A 23,504-nucleotide genomic window follows, 5' to 3' on the forward strand; every position below is an offset into this window, starting at 1 on the left:
TGGTGGAGTCATTCTTTCAGTTTTTCTGTATTTGATAAGGTTAAGCTTTATTAAATGTTAATAGTAAAAATCACTAATAATGCCCAGCAAGTATGGCTCAGAGTTTGAGGGGTGACCCATAAACCAGGAGTTCACAGTTCAATTCCGGTGAGGGCCTATGCCCCGATTAGGGGCTCAATCCCCCGTAGGGGATGTGCAGGAGGCAGCTGATCAATGATTCTCTCTCATCATTGATGTTTCTATCTTTTCCTCCCTCTCCCTTCCTCTCTCTGAAATTAATAAAACCATATTTTTAAAAAGAAATTAAAAATCACTAATATAATGGCTTTTAATCAGCTGCTAGTGTTTTATGAAGTGTTGCTTATGAAACATATAAAGGAGCCAATAATATTAAGGTTTTATGTGACATAAAACCACCATCAGTAAATACATTCCTGTTGAAACCTAACTAAGAACTAACATGCCTTAACTATGAAATCAGCAGTTCTAGAATATGTAAACCTTTATTTAGCTTTTATTTAGGGCTCTAATTTAATAATTGAACTTAATTCTTAGAGTTTAATTAGACTTTGATTATTTTAACTCAGCATTTTCAGTTGGCCAACAAAAGTACTATGTTCAAAGTTTTTATAAAATTTGCAGGGGTAGTTATGTAGGCACAGAGTATGTATGTGCAAATGACAACTTTGTAAATGAAAGAAGTCAGAAGTATAGTAGAACTAGATAGCTATAGATTATATTAAATATCTATCATAATTATTTAGAATAGTAATTCTAGGAGGGGTACATTTGTACTAATTAAAAAATATATACAGCATAGGTTTTAACTTTTACTTTCTCTTATCCAGCACATGTTTGTTCTTCGGGAACGCCCTGAAACAGTGTTAATAGATCTCATTCAAAGGACAAAGGATGCAGTAAGAGAGCTGGACAATCTGCAATATAGAAAAATGAAAAAACTCCTTTTCCAGGAGGCACATAATGGACCAGCAGTAGAAGCACAGGAAGAAGAAGAGGTAATAAGAAATTACTGAAATATTGAGCTCTCTTCATTGGCTTCTTTCCTTATGTAGTCTGTCTTGTCACAAATCTTTTAGATCAGTGGTTCCTAGATTGTATTTTCTTACCTGGATCCCAGGTGGGAAAAAGATTTTGCATTATTTAAACCCAACCCTTCTTAGTGTATGTTGGTATAGTAAAGCCCTGCAAGTCCTTTATTAAAGAAACCTGTTCAGCTTTATTTAATGTAGTTCCTCTCAAAGTTCTTGGCCACTGAACCCCCCCCTTTTTTTTTTTTACCATTCTCCAATTTCATGGGACACACTTTTGGAAATATTTGAAATAATAAACTCTGGAAGTTGCCAATACTCACTCAGAAAGTTACCAGGTGTTCTACTTTGTCACCGTAGACACTTGATTCTTTTCAGTTCTGTACAATTTTATTCCATCTACACAGTTCTAAAATACTCATTTTACAGATGAGTAAAGCAAGGCTCAGAATGGTTAATTCACCTTATCTTTTTCACTCTAAATATTTTCAGTTTTCTTCTTTATTCCTGTTAGAATTCCAAAGCTTTGATTTTTTTTGTATTACTTTCCAGTGAAGGAGATCACTTTGCATTCTGAAACCAGGAGCAGTAGTTACTTATTTTCTTTTTAATAGTGCTGCATAGTTAATAAACTATAAAATACAATACTTTCTTAACTTACAATTTTGTTTTTATTTTATTTTATTCCTATAATAGTCATTAGAAAATTGTTTGGGGCTATTTTAAATATATGACTATTTTAGCAAAGTTGTGAAATTAATAAAATTCTAATGTAGTTAGATCTATAATTCTAATATAGCATCTTCAATAGGCTAGGGATATAAGTTCATATATGTATGAGATATATATCTATATATAGTGAGAGATATACACACCATGGGTCTATATCAGTGGTTCCCAATGTGGGGCACAGGCCTCACAGGGGGGCAATTCAAGAATGAGTTATTAACAGTGAATTTTTTGTATTTCTTATGGTTCTAGGGGCCTCATATACAGTATATAAATATATAGTGACATATTTATGCATTTTAGCTCTCTATTACATGTTTTAAAACTTCATTTACTATTTTTTCATATCACTTCATATTATTTTTTAAACAATTTATTAGTGATTTCTTCCTCAGTACTTCAGTTGTCCTTTCGTTCTTTTATTTTTCTCTTTCATGGATGCCATGTTCTTTGGAAGCTTGTTTAAGACCAAGTTAATGGCCTTTTAGGCTTCCTCCACATGAATAGGAGTTCAATTTTTAAATAATAAGAATTATATGTCACAGGTGGGGCATGGCCAAAAAAAGATTGGGAACTACTGGTCTATATTAATTAAATTCTGCATATTTTTAAAAAATTCTGCATGTCTTATAGAATTTTGATATAGTAAGACTGCTATAATGTTGGTGCCTAAATACCATTGCTTGCCTGGTTACTTCAGAAAAACAATCTTATGATTTTGATTAAATATATAAGTAATATGTTATTTTCAATTTACACAAAAATGGATAAGAATTAATGTTAATTATATGGTGGTAGAGGATGGGCTAGAGATTATATTCTGAGGAAGAAAGGAAAATCTATCTATATATATATATATAAAAGGCTAATATGCAAAGTGACCCCTTGGGAGTTCAACCGGAGAATGAGAGTTCGATCTCTCACTATGACATGTACTGACCACCAGGGGGCGGCGCGGAGCATGGCGGGCGACCAGCAGTGGCAGCGGGGCACTGAGGGAGTGAGGGAAGGAGGAGGCGGGGAACCTGATTGGCCCTGATCGCTGGCCTGGCCTAGGGACCCTACTCATGCATGAATTTCGTGCATTGGGCCTCTAGTAAATAATAAAAGCGTAATATGCTAATTAGACTGGACAGCCAAACAACCTCCTGGACGAAGCCAGGGCTGTGAGGGCCGAGCACCTTGCACGAATTTCGTGCATTGGGCCTCTAGTATACTTATACAAGGCTTCAATAAAAAATAACTAAAAGGGGTTGTTTAGCCGTAGCCGGTTTGACTCAGAGGATAGAGTGTTGGTCTATAGACTGAAGGGTCCCAGGTTTGATTCCAGTCAAGGGCACATGCCCAGGTTGTGGGCTCGATCCCCAGTGGGGGGTGTGCGGGAGTCAGCCGATCAGTGATTCTCTCTCATTGATGTTTCTATCTCTCCTCCCTTCCTCTCTGAAATCAATAAAAATCTTTTTCAAAGGGGTGGGGGGTTGTTTACAAGATTAAAAAAAAAAAAGTTGGGGCTTGTTTTAACCATGGGAATCATTGAGAAATGAGCATAATCTCTATATATGAGTTGTGTGGTAGAAATGGATTTTAAGAATATCAGTTTAGAGAAAATGCTACACTTTAGAAATAATCCAAAGCTGGTTAACTGACTTTTTCACACGTTTGGGGTTTTTTTACTGTCAAGGAACAGTTGGTAAACTTATTGGTTTGACAATTAAAGGGGATTTCTCATAATAGACCTCTGACTTTCTGAAGACTGTATGCCAAGCAATGTGCGAGGTACTTGTATTCAAGAATTCAAAATAAATCCCGATATTTGAACCTAATGCTCTTTTCCCTTAGGAACAAGATCACGGTGTTGGACGGACAGGAACAGTGAATAGTGTTGGAAGTAATCAGTCTATTCCCAGTATGTCCATTAGTGCCAGTAGCCAAAGCAGTAGTGTTAACAGTCTTCCAGATGCCTCAGATGACAAGAGTGAGCTGGACATGATGGAGGGAGATCATACAGTGATGTCTAATAGTTCTGTCATCCACTTAAAACCTGTGAGTATTTGGGTTTTAGTGAAAATTTTCAACTTTGGTAAATAATTTTCTTCATCTGATTAGTGTAAGAGGAATTTTTTTTTTAATGTTTCAGAAATTTGGAACAATAGGCTTGTTAATTCCCAATGTAATGTATGCATTTGGGAAACTAATGTTTTGAGAATATAAAAATAATGGTTTTTTAAATTTTAGAAGAAAGAAATACAGAAATAAGATATGTATTATTTGAAGTACTAAGATGAAAAATAAAGTATTTTAAAATAGTAAGTATACACATGAAATTAGTGATAATGGTTACTTTTGGGGAGTAGGAGAAAGGGTTAAGATGATCAAAAGTAACTTTGGGCCCTGGCCAGTGTTAGACCATCATCCCATGCATCTAAGGGTCATGGACACAATTTCCTGTCAAGGCGCATGCCTGAGGCAACCAATCGAAGTTTCTTTCTTTCTCTCCCTCTCCCTTCCTTGCTCTCTTGAATCAATGAAGATCATATCCTCGGGTGAGGATAAAAAAAATAACTTTTACATTATCCGTGTTTACATGTTTAAAATAAAATTGAGTGTAGTTTATGCATAATCCACAGATACAGACAATAGTGCAGTGAAGGCCTGGGGAGGGGACAGGAGTGGGGAGGAAGGGGTGAATGGGGGTATAAAGGGGGACATCTGTAATACTTTCAACAATAAAGATAAATTTTTAAAAAAATTGAGTATAGTTACAGAAAAGTATAAATTCTGTATATAAGAAATAGGGTTGTATGCTACATTATTTTTTGCACTTTCAAGTACAAAAATTTTTAATTTTCTTAAAAATATTTGAGGTCAGGTAGCTCCTTTTAGCAATTATTAGGAATGCTTCCTTTTTAACTTAACAGCTTGTGGTATTACCTAAAATGTTAGTAGACACCATTAGCTAAAAGGTGGAACCAACATAAGTGTCCATCAACGAATAAATAAACAAAATGTGGTATATATGTCGGCGTTGGTGGTATAGTGGTGAGCATAGCTGCCTTCCAAAATGTGGTATATACATCTAATGGAATATTATTCAACTGTAAAAAGGAATGAAATTCTGATACATGCTACATGGAGTGAACCTTGAAAACATGCTAAGTGATACAAACCAGATGCAAAAAGACAAATATTGTGTAATTCCATTTATATGAAATACCTAGAATAGGCAAATTCATAGAGAGAAAGTAGATTAAAGGGTACCAGGGGCTGAGTAGAGGAGAGTTTTTGTTAATGGATACAGAGTTTTCATTTGGGATGATAAAGGTTTGGAAATAGTGGCAATGGTTGTACAACATTAAGAATGTAATTAATGCTACTGACTTATATACTTAAAGATGGTTAAAATGGCAAATTTTATATTACATATATTTTATCACATACAAAAAAGTTATTAAGAATGATTAGATAAGTGGTAGTGTTATTCAGAGCAAAATCATGTTTAATTTTTATATTCTTACAATAGAATCAGCGATATAAAAGATTAGTCCCATAATTAGTTGGTTGCTACTTAATTGACTTCTCTTTAGTTAATGAACTAAGGTAATATATAAGGAAAGACATCAATTTACAACTATTTTTTGATTACTTACCTTGGACAAATGGCAGACGCATTATAAAGATCTTTTAAAGCTATATTACTGCTTCTAAAACCCAGGAGCCTTCGAAAAATTAATTTCATTGCTGCTGTTTAAAATATTGGCTGCATGTTTCATCATCATTATTTTCAAGTCATATTAAAGCTTAGCAGTTTTACATATGAGTAGGATATAAATCTAGCCTTATACATTTTCTTATCCTGAATCTCTGTGCTATTTCATACACTGAAGAAATAATGTCTCCTGATTCTAATTATGTTGGAAATAAAATATCAGCATTCCTAATTTTCATTTGTTTTTGCTCTTAAAATTGTATCAGGTTTGTTGATCAGGTTGTCATTTTAAGCTAATTATCTTAAAAGTTCAGATGAACTCTGTTCACCTCAATAGTGTTGTCTCTTTTTTTTTATTTAGGAGGAAGAAAATTACAGAGAAGAGGGAGATCCTAGAACAAGAGCGTCAGATCCACAATCTCCACCCCAAGTATCTCGTCATAAATCACACTATCGTAATCGAGAACACTTTGCTACTATACGAACAGCATCACTGGTATGTGCTTCACCTGAATTTGAAGTATATTTTCCATGTTGGATCTTGTCATCTATACTCAGATATAACGATTTTTTTTGTATTTGAGGTTTATTTTGCAAAACATTTATTCAGAATTAAGTGCCTGTTAGAAGAAAGAATATACGAAACACTCAGACATTAAACTAATAATATCTTCAAGACATGTACACAAATAACTAATATGTTAGAATACTAGTGGCCCGGTGCATGAAAAATGTGTACGGGGAGAGAAGGGGGGGGGTCCCTCTTGCAATCTGGGACCGCTGGCTCCTAACTGCTTACCTGCCTGCCTGCCTGATCGCCCCTGACCTCTCTGCCTGCCTGCCTGATTGCCCCTAACTGCCCTCCCCTGCCGGCCTGATCTCACCCCCAACTGCCCTCCCCTGCTATTCTAATCTTGCCCTCAACTGCCCTCCCCTGCCGGCCTGGTTGCCCCCAACTGCCTTCCCCTGCCAGCCTGATCTTGCCCCAGCTGCTCTCCCCTGCCAGCCTGATCGCCCCTAACTGCCCTCCCCTGCCGGCCTGATCTTGCCCCCAACTGCCCTCCCCTGCAGGCTTGATCTTGCCCCCAAGGGCCCTCCCCTGCCGACCTGATCTTGCCCCAAACTGCCCTCCTCTGCCAGCCTGATCTTGCCCCCAACTGCCTTAAAACCCCTTCTCAGCCCCCACCTTAGGTTCTGCCTTCGCAGTTCACCCAGATTAGGTTCTGATTGGTTGGTTTCTATGCCATTCAGCGTCAAAAGCTCCGCCTCCTAGGCAGCCATTGGCTCCTCACAGTTCACCCAGATTTGGTTCTGATTGGTCGGTTTCTATGCCAGTCAGTGTCAAAAGCTCTGCCTCCTAGGCAGCTATTGGCTCCTCACAGTTCACCCAGATTTGGTCAGTTTCTATGCCAGTCAGCATCTCGGCCTGATCAGAGAGGTGGGGCTGATCAGTAGCCCCCGCGGAGGCCCGGAGAGCAAGAGAGGCGTGCTCCTGGCCAGGCCCGGAGAGAAAGAGAGAGGCAAGGGCTGATCAACAGCTGCCACAGAGGCTACGGATCAGAGCCTGCTTCTCTCTCCAGGCCTCTCTCTGAGCCTGATCCACAGCCCCCTAAGTAGTCAGTGCTGGGTCATCACGGCAACTCAGCACTGATTGCAGGACTGACTTCTGGTGTTCAGTCGAGCCTTCAGTTGTTACGGTCACTGCCTTTTTGTATATATAGATATTAAACACTTAAGAGTACTACAAGATACTCAGCAGGAATTCAGATGACTTTTTAAAAAATATATATTTTTGTTGATTTCAGAAAGGAAGGGTGAGGGGGAGAGAGACAGAAACATCAATGGTGAGAGAGAATCATTGATTGGCTGCCTCCTGCATGTCCCATACCAGGGATTGAACCTGAAACCTGGGCATGTGCCCTGACCCATAATCAAACAGTGACCTCCTGGTTCATTCATAGGTCAATGCTCAACCACTGAGCCATGCTGGCTGGGCAATTCAGATTCCTTTTAATTCAGGGCATAAAGGAGTATTTATAAAACAAATTGAGCCTTAAATAATTAGTTTTAGACTGGAGAAAGAGGAAAAATGTTATTTCCACATAAGAATTGACAATAAGGAAATACTGAGGCTAAAAAAATGAGGGAGAATGTTTGGAAAATGTCAGGTGATCCAATTTGACATACTCAAAATGTAGTTTTTCTGATTTCCCAAATAACAATAAAAGTGATTATTTGTTAATTACAGGAACGCTATTTTGTTGGGGTACTTATAACCTTGATCAGTCAAATTGGTAGGACCAAAACACAGTAAAGGATTCTAGGGATAGAAAGAAATTATAGAAAAAACTAGAGGCCCAGTGCATGAAATTTATGCATGGATAGGGTCCCTAGCGGCTGCCGGCTGGCCGGGCCTTCCTTCATTCCGCACTGCCCCCTGGTGGTCAGCACATGTCATAGTGAGCAGTCAAACTCCCTGTCAGTCAAACTCTCAAGGGGACACTTTGCATCTTAGGCCTTTATATGTATAGACTAGTGGTCTGGTGCATGAAATTTGTGCATGGGGGGGGGTGCAGCCCGGCCTGCACCCTCTCCAATCTAGGACCCCTCGGGGGATGTCTGACTGCCGGCAATCAGACCTCCCTCTTGCAATCCAGAACTGCTGACTCCTAACCGCTCACCTGCCTGCCTGATCACCCCTAACCACTCTGCCTGCTGACCTGATCACCCCTAACTGCCCGCCCCTGATTGCCCCCCCCACCCCCCACCCCCGCTGGCCTGCTTGCCCCCAACTGACTGCCCCTCCTGCTGGCCTGATTGCCCCCAACTGCCCTCCCCTGCCGGCCTGATCGCCCCTAACCACCTCTGCCTCGGCCCCGCCACCGTGGCTTTGTCTGGAAAGACGTCCGGAAGGTCTCCTGGTCTAATTAGCATATTACTCTTTTATTAGTATAGATAGGCTATTGGAGAAAATGACAGAAAGAAAAAAAGATGGGAGTTATCTAACTTGTTAACTACATATGCAGATTTTATAAATCCCATGCTGTATGACATGGGGCCAAGAACACCATCTCTCACCATAATTCAGGTCATTCCTACTATTCTGCAACATCTAAATAACTCTTTGAACAGAGCAAGTGGCCAATTTGCTTAATTTTTTTCATAGCTATTTTAATAAATATGTAGAGAGGGGCCAGTTTGTGGGGAAACATCTTTGTGTCTTGGCATATATTATATGTTTCCCAAGCAAGTCTTCTGTCCCACAATTTGGCTCACTCAAATTAATTAAGAGCACTTAAGTTATAGATTTAGAAAACTTAAAATCCATATCCTTAAACTTAATACTGTAATTTCATTGATTTCAAATAAAAATTCAGAGTATGTAGATTTATGTGCAAAGATAAGCATAGCTATAGTATTCAATATATTTACTATACACAAATATTCAGTCTAACTTCTTTTGCCTTGAATTTTTTTCATACAGTCAAATGCACAGATCTTAGATATTCAGTTTGAAGAGTTTTTATAATGGTATATACGTAGGCTAACCATCCCCTTAAAAAACAGTATGTATAAAATTTCTTGTTATCCCAAAAAGTTCCCTTCATATCCCTTTTTAGTCACTTCCCCATTTTCATGACTCTTTTTCTTCACTATTGTTAGGTTTAATTGTTTTGGGATTTTATATAAATAGAATCACACAGAATGTACTCCTTTGAGTTGAGCTTATTTTGCTTAGCTTAATGTTTTTAAGATTCATCTATGTTGTTGTGTTCAGTCTTTTTTTTAGAAAACTAACACTTTGTTTCTTTAATATATTTTTATTTATTTCAGAGAGGAAGGGAGAGGGAAAGAGAGATAGAAACATCAATGATGAAATAGAATCATTGATTGGCTGCCTCCTGAACAACCCCCACTGGGGATCAAACCCACAACCTGGCCATGTGCACTTGACTGGAATCGAACCCAGGACCCTTCAGTCCGCAAGCTGATGCTCTGTCCACTGAGTCAAACTGTCTAGGGCTGTGTTCAGTCTTTTTTACTACTGTAAATAGTTTTCTATTTATTCATTCCTTCTATTGATGAGCATTTGGTTTGAATCCCATGTTGAGCTATTACACATAGGTTGCTGTTAATATTTTTGTGCAAATCTTTATGTAAATATCGTGTTTTAATTTCTCTTGGTAAGTACCTAAGCATAGAATTGCAGATTCATAGGGTATATGTATGTTTAACTTTATAAGAAACTATTGAAGAGTTTTCCAGAATGGTTGTACCATTTGATATGCCCATTAGCAGTGTATAAGAGTTTCAGTTGGATCACATCCTACTCAACATTTGGCGTTGTTAGTCTTTTTTATTTTAGCCATTCTAGTGGGTGTCAAATGGAATCTCATAGTGGGTTCTTTTTGTTTTGCATTTCCTTATGACTAAAGATATCACCATAATCACCTTATTGTCCATTCATGTATGTTCTTTAGTGGGGTGTCTCTTCAAGTCTTTTGCCTGATTTCTTATTCAGATATCCATCCCCCTTTTTTTTTTTTTAAATCCTCACTTTAAGATATTTTTCCATTGAATTTTAGAGAGAGGGATAGAGAGAAATATCAATGAGAGAGAAACACATCAATTGGTTGCCTCCTGCACAAGCCCTGACCAGGGCCCGGGCCGGGGAGGAACCTGCAACCGAGGTACATGGCCTTGACTGGAATCGAACCTGGGACCCTTTGGTTCACAGGACGACGCTCTCAGATGTCCATTTTTTAAATATTGATTTGTAGGAGTTCTTTATATAGTCTGGATAACAGTATTATATCTCATATATATCTTGCAAATATTTTTTTATCCATCTGTGATTTACCTATTCTTTTTTTTACTGTTTTCTTGATGAGAAATTATTTTTTTTTAGTTTTAAAATCCAGTTTAAACAACCCAATTTAAAAATGGGTAAAGGACTTGAATGAACATTCAGAAAAGATACACAAATGGCCAACAAGCACATGAAAAGATACTCAATATCATTATTCATTAGGGAAATACAAATTAGAACCACAATGAGGTACCATATCATACCACTAGAATGGCTACTAAAAACAACAAAAAGGAGAATAAGTGTTGGAGAACATACGGAGAAATTGGAACTCCTGTATACTGCTGGTAGGATGTAAAATGGTTTGGCTGCCGTGGAAGCAGTTGATTATTCCTCAAAAAGATTAACATAGAATTACCACATGACCCAGCAATTCTACTCCAAGGAATATACCACAAAGAATTGAAAACAAGTATTTAAACAAGTACATGTACACAAATGTTCATAGCAGCATTATTCACAATAGCCAAAAGGTGAAAATAACACAGATATTCACAATGGGTGACTTGATAAACAAATTATGGCATATGCATACAGTGGAATATTTTTTAGCTATAAAAAGGAATAAAGTACTGATTCATACTATACAACATGGATGAAAATTGAAAACATGCTAAATGAAAGAAGCCAGACACAAAGGGTCACATATTTATATTCTATTTATATGAAATACCCAGAATAGATAAATCCATAAAACAGATTGGGGGTCACCTGAAGGGAAGAATCAGGAGCAACTGTATAATAGATAAAGGATTTCTTCTGAGGTGATAAAAAATATTTTGTAACTAGGTATAGGTAGTGGTTGCATAAATATGAATGTAGTAAATACTACTCAGGTGTTCACTTTAAAGTGTGATTGATTTTATTTTATGTGAATTTCACCTCAATTTGAAAATCCAATTTATACATTTTTTTCCTTTATAGTCAGTATTTTGTGTACTGATCATGAAATATTTGCCTACCCCATGTTTGTGAAGATACTCTGTTTCCTTCTGTTATATGACTCTGGGTCTCATGTTTAGGTTAAATAACTCTTTTCAAATTAATTTTTGTATTTAGATTGATATAGGAGTTAAGGTTTATTTTTTTTTTTATGCAGAGAACCAGTTGTTTTAGCAGGATTGTTAAAAAAACACACCACACTTTCCTCTTTGAATTTTTGGCAGAAATCAATTGACTGAATATGTGTGGGTCTATTTCTGTATTTTATTCTGTTCCTTTGATTTACTCAGCCTATCCTTAAAACCACACTATTTTGATTACTGAAGTGTATGCTTCCAACTTTTACCCCCCTCAAGATTGTTTGCCTATTCCATTACATTCCCATATAAATTTTAGAACCAGCTTGTCTGTTTAAAAGACCTGCTGGAAATTTAACTGGAAATTGCTAGCTGGGATCTCTTACATTAATTGCCTACTTAGTTAATACCAGAGTGGTCTAAAATGCTTTTGAAAGGAAAATGTTTCCTTTATTTTATTCTTTCCTTCTAGGTTACAAGGCAAATGCAAGAACATGAGCAGGACTCTGAACTTAGAGAACAGATGTCTGGCTATAAGAGAATGAGGCGACAACATCAAAAGCAGCTGATGACTCTAGAAAATAAGCTAAAGGCTGAGATGGATGAACATCGCCTAAGATTAGATAAAGATCTTGAAACTCAACGTAACAATTTTGCTGCAGAAATGGAGAAACTTATCAAGAAACATCAGGCTGCTATGGAAAAAGAGGTGACTGATTCAGTATTACATTTTTTAAACTTTTTAATTTATTGATTGATTTTTAGTGACAGGAAGAGAGAGAGAAACAACGCTTTGTTGTTCCACTTATTTATGCATTCATTGGTTAATTCTCGTATGTGCCCTAACTGAGGTTCGAACCCACAACCTTGGCACATCAGCACAATGCTCTAACCAACTAAGCTACCCGGCCAGGGCTCAGTATTATTAATTTATTTATTCTAGCTTTTGATCATCTCAGAATTAATCAAGGTAGCATTTTGATGTTGGTGTATCTGTTCCCAGAACCAAGCAAATCAATTATGGAAAGGGAGAAATATTTATATAACATGCACAATATCAAGTACTGAGTCTGGGAACCAATGGACATGGGGTCATCTCCTGATGTGATAGTTTTATAGTGTAACAGTAGTAAGTCATTCAACTATTCTAGGCCTTTGGATTCCCTGGTAATTGAGGAGTTTGAGAAATCACCCATCAATAGGAGGTTTAGGTTTCAAAATATCATTCATGATTCTCTACTCTCTGTATTTTTTTGGTCATACCTAGAGGCCTGGTGCATGAAAATTTGTGCACTGGTGGGGGGAGTCCCCTCAGCCTAGCCTGCCCCCTCTCACAGTCCGGGAGCCCTCAGGGAAGGTCCTACTGACGGCTTAGGGCAGTGGTCGGCAAACCGCGGCTCGCGAGCCACATGCGGTTCTTTGGCCCCTTGAGTGTGGCTTGGCATTAGAACCACTTCTTCAAAATAGACTAACCCAGGCCAAAAACCGACTTCTGTGCATGGGCCACGAAGTTTCAATCGCACTGTATGTGCGCGCCCGCACGTGGTATTTTGTGGAAGAGCCACACTCAAAGGGCCAAAGAGCCCCATGTGGCTCGAGAGCCGCGGTTTGCCGACCACTGGCTTAGGGGGAGCCGACATAAGCCGCAGTCTGGCCTCCCTCTGTGGGAGGCAACCGTGCTAATCAGGGGAAGGCGACGCCCCCATCACACTGCTGCTGCTGCCACTGCCAGCAGCAGCTGCTGAGGCTTTATCTGGAAGAATATCCAGAAGACATCCGGTCTAATTAGCATATTACCCTTTTATTAGTGTAGATAATTGAAGATTATTATAATATACACAACATGTTAGAGGTTATAAATTAAGAGAAGTTAAGATTTAGCCATTTGTTTAGTATGATAATGGTGTATTTTTAAGCAGTCTTGTCATGGGAAACCTTTTCTTCTGTTTTTAGTGTCCCATCTGTTTCATTTTATTTTGAGAGTCACATTTTTTTCAAGGAAAACGTAAGCTCAGTAAATTCACACAAAATCATTAAATATGTCTAGTCAGTCCACATTGAGGCATTGTCATTGTTACCCTGTTCACCTTTTCCCCCCAAGAAAAGAAGAACCACTCTCTCACAATAGTAGAGAAGTTGGCAAAATAACTTATGGTGTAAATACATACTTGATTTTGAAATAATTTGTGAAAAAATGTACAGGTATTTAGAATCCTGTTAGGCTTTGGGTAGTGTTTTTAATAACTTGAGAAGAGGTAGTAATTAGCATATTTGCGAAAGCAATTCATGAAATAAGATGTGTAATATAATTACCGATTTGTTTAAAATATATATGTATATATAAATATATGCATGAAAAAATTAGGAAGAGTATCACCAAAATGTTTATATTGGTTATTTCTGGGTGCTAAAATCATATAATGTTTTTCTGTATTTCCTAAATGTTCTAAAATAAATATGTATCTAGCATATAATCAGAAGTAAAATAGATGATATATATATTACTTTAAAGGTGAATTTTATTTTTCTGATTCTCCTAAAATTCATATAATAAAAGATCTGAGTAATAATAATAATTTGGGAGTTCTTATTTTGGTAATGTTTATACTGATTTTATGTTCTTGGGGAATAAAGGTGTCCTTGGTGATATGTATTTAACTGCTGCTTTGAATCTAACTAATTTGATCCATTTTTAAAATTTCTTAAAGGCTAAAGTGATGGCCAATGAGGAGAAAAAATTCCAGCAACATATTCAGGCCCAACAGAAGAAAGAACTGAATAGCTTTTTGGAGTCCCAGAAGAGAGAATACAAACTTCGAAAAGAACAGCTTAAGGAGGTACTTGTTTTATAAAAATTGTCAAGGCAATTATCTGATTGTTAATTATATCCAATCTGATCAACTCATTAGAAGCATTAGAATAAATTTTTCTTTTAATTTTTTTTCTTTAATTACAGTTGACATTCAAGATTATATTAGTTTCAGGTGTATAGCATAGTAGTTAGACATTTATATAAATTACTAGAGGCCCGGTGCACTTAAAATCAAATTGCCCCCCCTGTGGGGCATGTGCTGCATCTTAAGAACCACTGGACTTGACACTTTTCCTCTCTGAGCTTCATTTCTGAATACATACGCATATACCATGGGAATTGTCATCTCTTCTCCAACTACCTCACTGGGTTGTCATGCGGAGGTTCTGAGCTAATATACCTAGAAATGTTTAATCAAGTAAGTGATGTCTAAATGGGGAGGGATTATTATTTTTAAGCCCACGGGTACCCTCGCAAGTAGCAGGTGCTGACTAGGGGAGGGGGGCATGATTGTTTCCCAGGACTGTAGCTTTGGAAGATTTGCAGAGGGTTCCGCAGGCCTCAGAGGGGCAGGCTCTGGCCAGCAACCCTGTAGCGGTGGTCGTCCCTGGAGGCTCTGGCAGGGGGCAGGGAGTTAGGGGGGGCATTAAGGGGGGCAGCGATGCCGAAGGGGGAGTAACTGTCAAACCTTCCCGCTTGGCACCATTCTTTAAATTGTACGTGGCTGTTTCGCAGCTGTACCTGCTCAGGGCGGGGCTCCAATTTCCTGGAGCCAGGTGGGGCCCAGGCCAGAGCGGAGCCAGGCGAGTTAGGAGGGCGGGTTTAGCCGCGCCCCCAGCGAGGTTCAGCGTGTGGAGACCGCACTGCTGCTGTCATCCTGCTGTCATCCGCAGGGAAGGGTCTGACCCTGGGGGGACGCTCAGGCCTGCCTCCACCCTGGTCTGGAGTTGTAGGGAGGAGAGGCGTGCCCGGCCCCAGTGGAAGGGGCCTGGCAGCGGCGGGCAGCGGGCCCCAGGTGCCTCAGGGGCGCTGACGGGTGGTCGCTGGCGGGTGGTCGCTGGCGTGCTATTGTTGTGGGCGCCCCTGGCGGGGCTGGCGGGGGAAGAGATCGGGAGTCGGAGGTGCGGGCTGCAGCTACCCCCGAGGCTGGGTCTTCTCCCCATCCAGTCAGCCTCCCCATCCCCAGGGGGGTGCAGGGGCTGGAATAAAGTTTTCTTTTGTTGCTTGTGTTCATTGAATGTGTATATCAGTTCAAATAAAGACATTGATTATAATCAATTATCAATGAACTAAGATCATCAGTTGATTAGGATCTAAAAAGAAACATCTGAAAATATAATTTTACTTATAATAGCTTTCCTATGCATTAATTAAGTAACTGACTTGTCCCATAGTGTGCATACACATACACCCTTAAATTGAGAGCTACTAATTTATGTGCTTTTTATTTTTATGTTGTTTGAATATTTTATGAACTAAAGTTGTAAAGAATTGGTCTCTTTCTTGATAACGGGAAAGACCATAAGGTTAGTAATCTCTGAAAAATCATTTTATACCTAGGGAAGGTGGCTGATTTATATTTATTTTTAACCTAAAAGGCGTATGGTGATGCCTTTTAGATTGAAAATATACTAGTGTTAATTAGCATTGTAGGGTTTGCTTCATTGAGTATATTGTCAATGCTCTCATCTTGCCCAATAAAATGCTTTTCCATTTATTAGTTTATGAGATGTTACTTAAAATGCTGTAGAAAAACATTGTTTTTGATTGTTCAGTGGTATTAATACTAAATATTAAATGCCATTCATGAGGAAGATCACTGTTCTTCCATGGTTTTGTTGATTTTTCTATTTAATTTTTAATTCTTTTATATTGAGTCTATCCATAATTTTTCAAAAAAATTTAATATTTAGACTGTCGAAAACCAAGAAGTGAAACATAACTGTATTTTAGCCCTAATTTTAATTCATGTATTATTTTTACCTGAAATCATTGCCTTCTGTCACAAAAAAGATTTAAAGAAAGGTGTGTTTTACTTCATTTACCAGTCATTTTGTGTTTTTGAAGCTAGAAACCATCATAAATTTAGCTGTGCAAAGTTAAAAGGGTATACATGCTTTCCGGTGTACATTTCTCTTTCCTGTCCTACTTAATGGATAACTCAAGGAAAGGGAAAATATTACCTACCTCCTTAAGGTCATTGCCCTGCCTATGCATTAGAGAGGACATAGATAAAATACTTTTATTTAAATAGTAGAGGCCTGGTGCATAGATTCGGGCACCGGTGGGGTCCCATGGCCTGGCCTGTGCCCTCTCACAATCCGGGACCCCTCGGGGGATGTCAGAGAGCTGGTTTCGGCCTGATCCCCGCAGACCAGGCTGAGGGACCCCACCAGTGCACGATCGGGGTCAGGGAAGAACCGCGGGAGGGCTCTAGGTTGTGTCCGGCCCATTTCGTCCATTCCCGATCGACGGTACCCCAGCAGCAAGCTAACCTACCAATCTGAGCGTCTGCCACCTGGTAGTCAGTGCACATCATAGCGACTGGTCAAACGGTCGAACAGTCGGACACTTAGCATATTAGGCTTTTATTATATAGGATATCAGATACCAAATGGTACACTCATGTAGTTAATTTTTATGTATTTTTAACTCAGTGGTTTTTTATGTTGCTAGGAGCTGAATGAAAACCAGAGCACTCCAAAAAAAGAAAAACAGGAGTGGCTTTCAAAGCAGAAGGAGAATATACAGCATTTCCAAGCAGAAGAAGAGGCTAATCTTCTTCGACGTCAGAGACAATACCTAGAGCTGGAGTGCCGCCGCTTCAAGAGAAGAATGTTACTTGGACGCCATAACTTAGAGCAGGACCTTGTCAGGGAGGTACGTTTAAATGATGTGAAATCAGGATCAAAAAATGTATACACATTTTGAATGATTATTAATTCCAGTGACTTAAATCTGAAAAGAAAAAAACATTCATTGAGCTATCAGCTGTAAAGTATGTATACATTTTTTTGGGACACCCTATATGTCACTCACATCCCAGCCTCAAGGCCTTTGGACTTTTACTTCCCTCTGCCTAAGTCCTTCTTTCCCTGATATCCATGTGACTTGCTTTCTCCCTTCCTTCATACCTCTCTTCAAATGTCTCTTCCTCAGAAATACTTTCCTTGATTGCAAAATCCTTCTCCCTTCTTTAAATGTTTTTCTTTGTACTTCTCTCTCTCACATACATGCACTTTTTTGGAGGAAGTCTCTCTTCCCCACTAGAATGGAAATTACATGAAGTCACAGGCCCTGACCGGGTAGTTCAGTTGGTTAGAGTGTCATCCCGATATGCCAAGATTGCAGTTTCGATCCCTGGTCAGGGCACATGTAAGCATCAACCAATGAATGCATAAACAAGTGGAACAACAAATCATTGTTTCTCCCTCTCTCCCCTCTGTCCCCTTTCCTTTCTCTAAAATCAATAAGTTTTTTTCAAAAAGAAGTTATATGAAGTCACAGATTCTATTTGGGTCTTTATATGCTTAGTATCTGACCCATAGTAGGCATTCAATAAATATTATATTTAATCAATAATAAATCCATGAATAAAAGAAATATTAGCTTTTAAATATGAGAAAATTAATTGGATAATTTATTATGCCTTTGATCTTCAATGGATGCCATGAAGTGTATGTTACCATTTGACACATTCATTTTCACATAAAAGTTCTTAGTTTATTAATCCTGTCATGAAAAAAACTGCACAATAACCACAGATAAAGTCACTAAATAATCTTTAATCCTGTTGTCCAATCTCCAGCTCACTTTTTGCTAGCACCAGCATTGGCCTTTGCAGTCCGCCTGACTTTCTTCATTCTATTCTTGCATTCCTTTTTCTGTTTTCTTGACGTCTTCTTCTCATGTCTTGTAAGCATCTGTGTTTGGATTCATTTTTCTTTGTGTAATCCAAGGAATCCTAAATCATGCCAAAGCCAATTGTCTTGCCACCACCAAAATGGATTCTGAATTCAAACACAAAGATGACATCTGGTGTGGTCTTATACATTTTGGCTAGTTTTTCCCGAATTTCTGTCTTAGGTACTGTTGCCTTCCCAGGGTATAAAGGACATCAATGATCATTTGTTTCCACTGAAGTAGTCTGTTGGTCATGAACTTCCTGGTCCAGATAGTTACTGTGTTGTTCATGATGATGGCCAATCTCTAAGCACCCGGGAGGCAAAAAGTCATTTAACACATTTATAATCATACTAGAGGCCCGATGCACAAAATTCGTGCAAGGACCTTGGCCCCGGCCACTGCCTGCCGCCGCCACTGCAGCTGGTGGCCTCTGCCACGGCCCCCACCTGCTGCAGCTTTGTCAGGAAGGAAGGACGTCTAGAAGAACATCTGGTCTAATTAGCCTATTACGCTTTTATTATTATAGACTAGAAGCCCAGTGCACGAAATTCGTGCACGGCGGGGGGTTGTCCCTCAGCCAAGCCTGTACCCTTTCCAATCTGGGACTCCTGGAGGGATGTCCGACTGCCCGTTTAGGCCCGATCCCACCAGGATCGGGCCTAAATGGGCAGTCGGACATCCCTCTCACAATCCAGGACTGCTGGCTCCCAACTGCTTGCCTGCCTGCCTTCCTGATTGCCCCTAACCGCTTCTGCCTGACAGCCTGATCACCCCCTAACCACTCCGCTGCCAGCCTGGTTGATGCTTAACTGCTCCCCTGCCAGCCTGTTTGCCCCCAACTTCTCTCCTCTGCCGGCCTGGTCACCCCTAACTGCCCTCTCCTGCAGGGTTGATCACCTCCAACTGCCCTCCCTTGCAGGCCGGGTGCCTCCCAACTGCCCTCTCCTGCTGGCCATCTTGTGGTGGCCATCTTGTGTCCACATGGGGGCAGGGTCTTTGACCACATGGGGGCAGCTATATTGTGTGTTGCAGTGATGATCAATCTGTATATTACTCTTTTATTAGATAAGATAGAGGCCTGGTACAGGGGTGGGGGCCAGCTGGTTTGCCCTGAAGGGTGTCCCGGATCAGGGTGGGGTTCCCTTGGGGCATGGGGTGGCCTGAGCAAGGGGCCTGTGGTGGTTTGCAGGCCGGCCACGCCCCCTGGCAACCCAAGCAGAGGCCCTGGTATCTGGGATTTATTTTCCTTTTACAATTGAAACTTGGTAGCCTGGAGCGGAGCCAAGCCTGGGGCTCCCTCTGGGGCGGCAGCCATTTTCTGTGGCAGTTAATTCACCTTCTACAATTGAAACTTTGTAGCCTTAAGCGAGTGAGCCCGGCCAGGGTGTGCGGAAAGATTTGCTTCCCCTGTTGCCGCCGGCAACCCTGGCCTGCTCTCTCAAGCTCCATTCTGCCGCCATTTGTTTAAATTTGTTTACCTTCTATAACTGAAACTTTGTAGCTTGAGTGGAGGCTTAGGCCTGCAACGGCTATGGAAAGCTTGGCTTGCTCTGTTACCTGGGAAACCTTGCTCTCTGTGGCTGTAGCCATCTTGGATTGGAGTTAATTTGCACACTCGCCCTGATTGGCTGGTGGGCGTGGCTTGGGTGGTGGGCGTGGTTTATGTGGCGGAGTGATGGTTAATTTGCATATTACCATTTTATTAGAGAGGATAATTTTTAATTAGACAAATCCTGAAACTCTTATACTAGTGAAAACAGTAGATCTCATTATCAGAGGTACCTGTGAGCATAGATAAATTTATTTCCAAGAGTGGCTTAAAATAAGCTTCAGATATAGCATAATTATTCAAAGGCATTGAGTCTGAATAATGGCATGGAGAAATGGGTAGTATTGGTAAGAGTATAAATTGATACTGCCCTTTTGGAACGTAATTCAGAAGTAGCGCTTAAAATGTAATATGCAGCCCTGGCCAGTGTCCTCAGTGGTTAGAGTATTGGCTCATGCACTGAAGGGTCTTGGGTTCAATTCCAAGTCAAGGGCACATCCCTGGGTTGCAGGTTCCATTTCCTGTCCTGATTGGGGCACATGCGGGGAGGCAACCAATCAACTTGTCTATAATGTCGATTATATTATTAGGTGAAGAAAGCATATTATATGCCTATATTGTATATTGTTATTCACTTTTTAAAAACTATATGTTTTTCTGTAATAGATATGTTATGATGAGCTGGGGAAGGTTGGGAAACATTTGCAACAAACCGTTGTCTGCTGGAGAAAGGGTTTAGGCAAAAGGGGCAAGTTTGACTTCTACATTTTGTGTGTGTGTGTGTGTGTGTGTGTGTGTGTGTGTGTGTGTGTTGTACACTTGTTGTTTTTTCCACTCTTGAACACTTTAATTAAATTTGTTGGGGTGACATTGATTAATAGGATCATATAGTTTTAAGTGTATATTTCTATGATATGAAATCTGTGTATTGCTCTGTGTGCCCATCACCCAAAGTCAAACCATCTTCCGTCACCATGTATTAAGCTCCCTCTAGCCCCCGCTACCCCACCACCCCTCTCCCTCTAGTAAGCACCACACTGTTGTCTGTGTCCATGAGTTTCAGTTTTATATCCCATATATGAGTTGAGGTCATGTGGTTCTTAGCTTTTTCTGACTGACTTATTTCACTTAGTATAATATTCTCAAGGTCCGTCCATGTTGTTGCAAATGTCAGTATTTCGTCTTTTCTTATGGCTGAGTAGAATTCATTGTATATATGTGCCATATCTTATTTATCCAGTCATCTATTGAAGGACACTTGGGTTGTTTCCAAAGTTTGTCTTGGACACTATGAATAGTGCTGCAATGAACATAGGGTGCATAGATCTTTGCAGGTACATGTTTTTGAGTTTTACAGGTATATTACCCAGGAAAGGAATTGCTGAGTCTTATGGTAACGCTATTCTTAATTTTTTGAGGAACTGCCAGACTGTTTTTCATAGTGGCTGTACCAGTCTATATTCCCAGCAGCAGTGAATGAGGGTTTCCTTTTCTCCACACCTCTCCAGCACTTTTCATTACCTATCTATATAACTGTTGGCCATTTAGGATAAGTGTTCAGGTCCTCTGCCTATATTTTAATTTGATTAGTGTTGATTTTTATGAGTTCTTTATATATTTTGGATATTAAACCTTTGTCAGAACTGTTTGCAAATATCACCTCCTATTCATTCAGTTGCCTTTTTGTCTTGTTGTCGGTTTCTTTTGCTCTGCAGAAGCTTTTTAGTATGATATAGTCCCATTCATTTATTTTAGCCTTTACTTCTCTTGCCTTAGGGGTCAAATTCATAAAAAGTTCTCTGCGACCAAAGTTCACAACTTTGAAACCTATGTTTTCTTCTGTGTAATTTATTGTTTCAGATCTTACATTTAGGTCTTAGATCCATTTTGATTAATTTTTGTTCATGGGGACAAACTGTAATCTAATTACATTTTTCTGCATGTGGCTTTCCAGGTTTCCCAGAACCACTTATTGAAGAGGCTTTCTTTTCTCCATGGTGTGTTGGCTTTTTTGCTGAAAATTCTGCCCATATACATGTGGTTTTTTTATATTGGGACTCTCAATTCCATTCCATTTCTGCCAATACCATGCTGTTTTGATTATCGTAGCTCTGTGGTATAATTTGAAGTCAGTTAGTGTGATTGCTCTGGCTTCATTCCTTTTTTCATTGCTTTGGCTATTTGGGGTCTTTCGTGGTTCCATACAAAAATGGTGAACTTTTTGTTCTGTTTCTTTAAAAAATAACAGTGGGATTTTGATGGGAATTGCATTGAATTTGTATATTGCTTTGGGTAATATGGCCATTTTAACTATGTCGATTCTTCAGTCTGTGAACACGGAATATCTGTGTTCATTTCGCTGTGCCTTTTTCAATCTCTTTTAATAATGCTTTGTAGTTTTCCGTATATAGGTCTTTCACATCCTTTGTTACATTTATTCCTAGGTATTTTATTCTTTTGATTGCAACTACAAAAGGAAATTTTTTTTTTCATTTCTTTTTCTGAAGTTTCGTTGTTAGTATATAGGAAAGCAATGGATTTTAGTACATTGATTTTGTATCCTATAACTTTATTGTTTATTGTTTCTAACAATTTTTGGTGGAGTTTTTAGGATTTTCTATGGACAGAATCATGTCATCTGCAAATAGTGACACTTTTACTTCTTCCTTCCCAATTTGGATGCCTTTTATTTCATTCTCTTGCCAGATTGTTAGGACTTCCAGAACTATCTATATCAGTGATGGGCAACCTTTTGAGCTTGGTGTGTCAAACTTCTCCAAAAAGCTGAGCATAACTCGGGTAGTGTGTCACTTTGAGGAAAAAACTAACTCCAAGACTCTAGTCGCAAATGTTTCATCCTCAGGAGCAGCAAATGTTTTATCCTTGGCATGTGGCCGCGTGTCATCAGAAATGGCTACGCGTGTCAGTGCTGACACGCGTGTCATAGGTTCGCCATCACTGATCTATATATATAAAGAGATAATATGCAAATTAGGCCGGGATGCCATAAGGGGTTGACCGGACAGGAGAAGGTGGCATGTGCAGCATCGGGGGTGGGGCAGCAGGGATTTCCCCGCACCTGCTTCAAGGACGGGAGCGGGAGGCAGGGCTGGACTAGCAGCGGCTGTGGCTGCTGTGGGGCCCAGGGAGCGAGGCAGGGTGGGACCAGTAGGCTGCGGGGTCCAGGGAGCGAGGCAGGGCCGGACCAGCAGGATGTGGGGCTTGGGGAGTGAAGCAGGGCCAGACCAGCAGGCTGCGGGGTCCAGGGAGTGAGGCAGGTCCGGACCAGCAGCGGCCACAGGGGCTGCTGCGCTGTGGGCCCAGGTCAGGGCTCATGCATGAGGCAACCAATCGATGTGTCCCTCTCACATTGATGTTTCTCTTTGTCTTTCCCTCTCTCTTCCATGGTCTCTAAAAATCAATGGGAAAATATCCCAAAGTGACTTGAGGGTGGGCGGCGCCACACCACGTGATTTCGAATCACGTGCTGGGTTCCTAGTGTTGAATAAGAATGGTGAGAGTGGGCATCTTTGTCTTGTTCCTGATTTTTTAGGAAAAGCTTTCAGTTTTTCATCATTGAGTGTGATATTGGCTGTGGGTCTGTCATATATGGCCTTATTATGTTGAGATACTTTCCTTCTATACCTATTTTATTGAGTGTTTTAAAATGGATGTTGTATCTTATCAAATGCTTTTTTGCACCTATTGATAAGATCGTATGATTTTTATCCTTTCTTTTGTTAATGTGATGTATTACCTTGATCGATTTGCATATGTTGAGCCATCCTGTACCCTGGAATGGACCCCACTTGATCATTTTTTTAATGTATTGTTGTATTCTACTTGCTAGTATTTTGTTTAGGA

The 23,504-nt window shown here is 39.8% G+C and overlaps 1 protein-coding gene and 1 pseudogene across 3 annotated transcripts in view; one reads left to right on the forward strand and one right to left on the reverse strand.

Annotated features, from left to right (window-relative positions):
- Window positions 1–23,504, forward strand: part of TAOK1 (TAO kinase 1) — a 134,111-nt gene that overhangs the window by 87,828 nt on the left and 22,779 nt on the right. For both annotated transcript variants that reach the window (XM_079798868.1, XM_079798869.1), the window contains 6 exons: window positions 849–1,016; window positions 3,618–3,821; window positions 5,846–5,980; window positions 11,846–12,082; window positions 14,082–14,210; window positions 16,862–17,065. In XM_079798868.1, the coding sequence (XP_079654994.1) occupies window positions 849–1,016; window positions 3,618–3,821; window positions 5,846–5,980; window positions 11,846–12,082; window positions 14,082–14,210; window positions 16,862–17,065 (1,077 nt within the window). The remainder of the gene's footprint in view (window positions 1–848; window positions 1,017–3,617; window positions 3,822–5,845; window positions 5,981–11,845; window positions 12,083–14,081; window positions 14,211–16,861; window positions 17,066–23,504) is intronic.
- Window positions 17,629–18,667, reverse strand: LOC307115665 (small ribosomal subunit protein eS24-like; annotated as a pseudogene). The gene has a single exon. The product of its transcript is annotated as a small ribosomal subunit protein eS24-like (transcript).

This window comes from Cnephaeus nilssonii (genome assembly GCF_951640355.1).
Source record: "Cnephaeus nilssonii genome assembly, chromosome: 19".
Lineage (NCBI taxonomy): Eukaryota > Metazoa > Chordata > Mammalia > Chiroptera > Vespertilionidae > Cnephaeus > Cnephaeus nilssonii.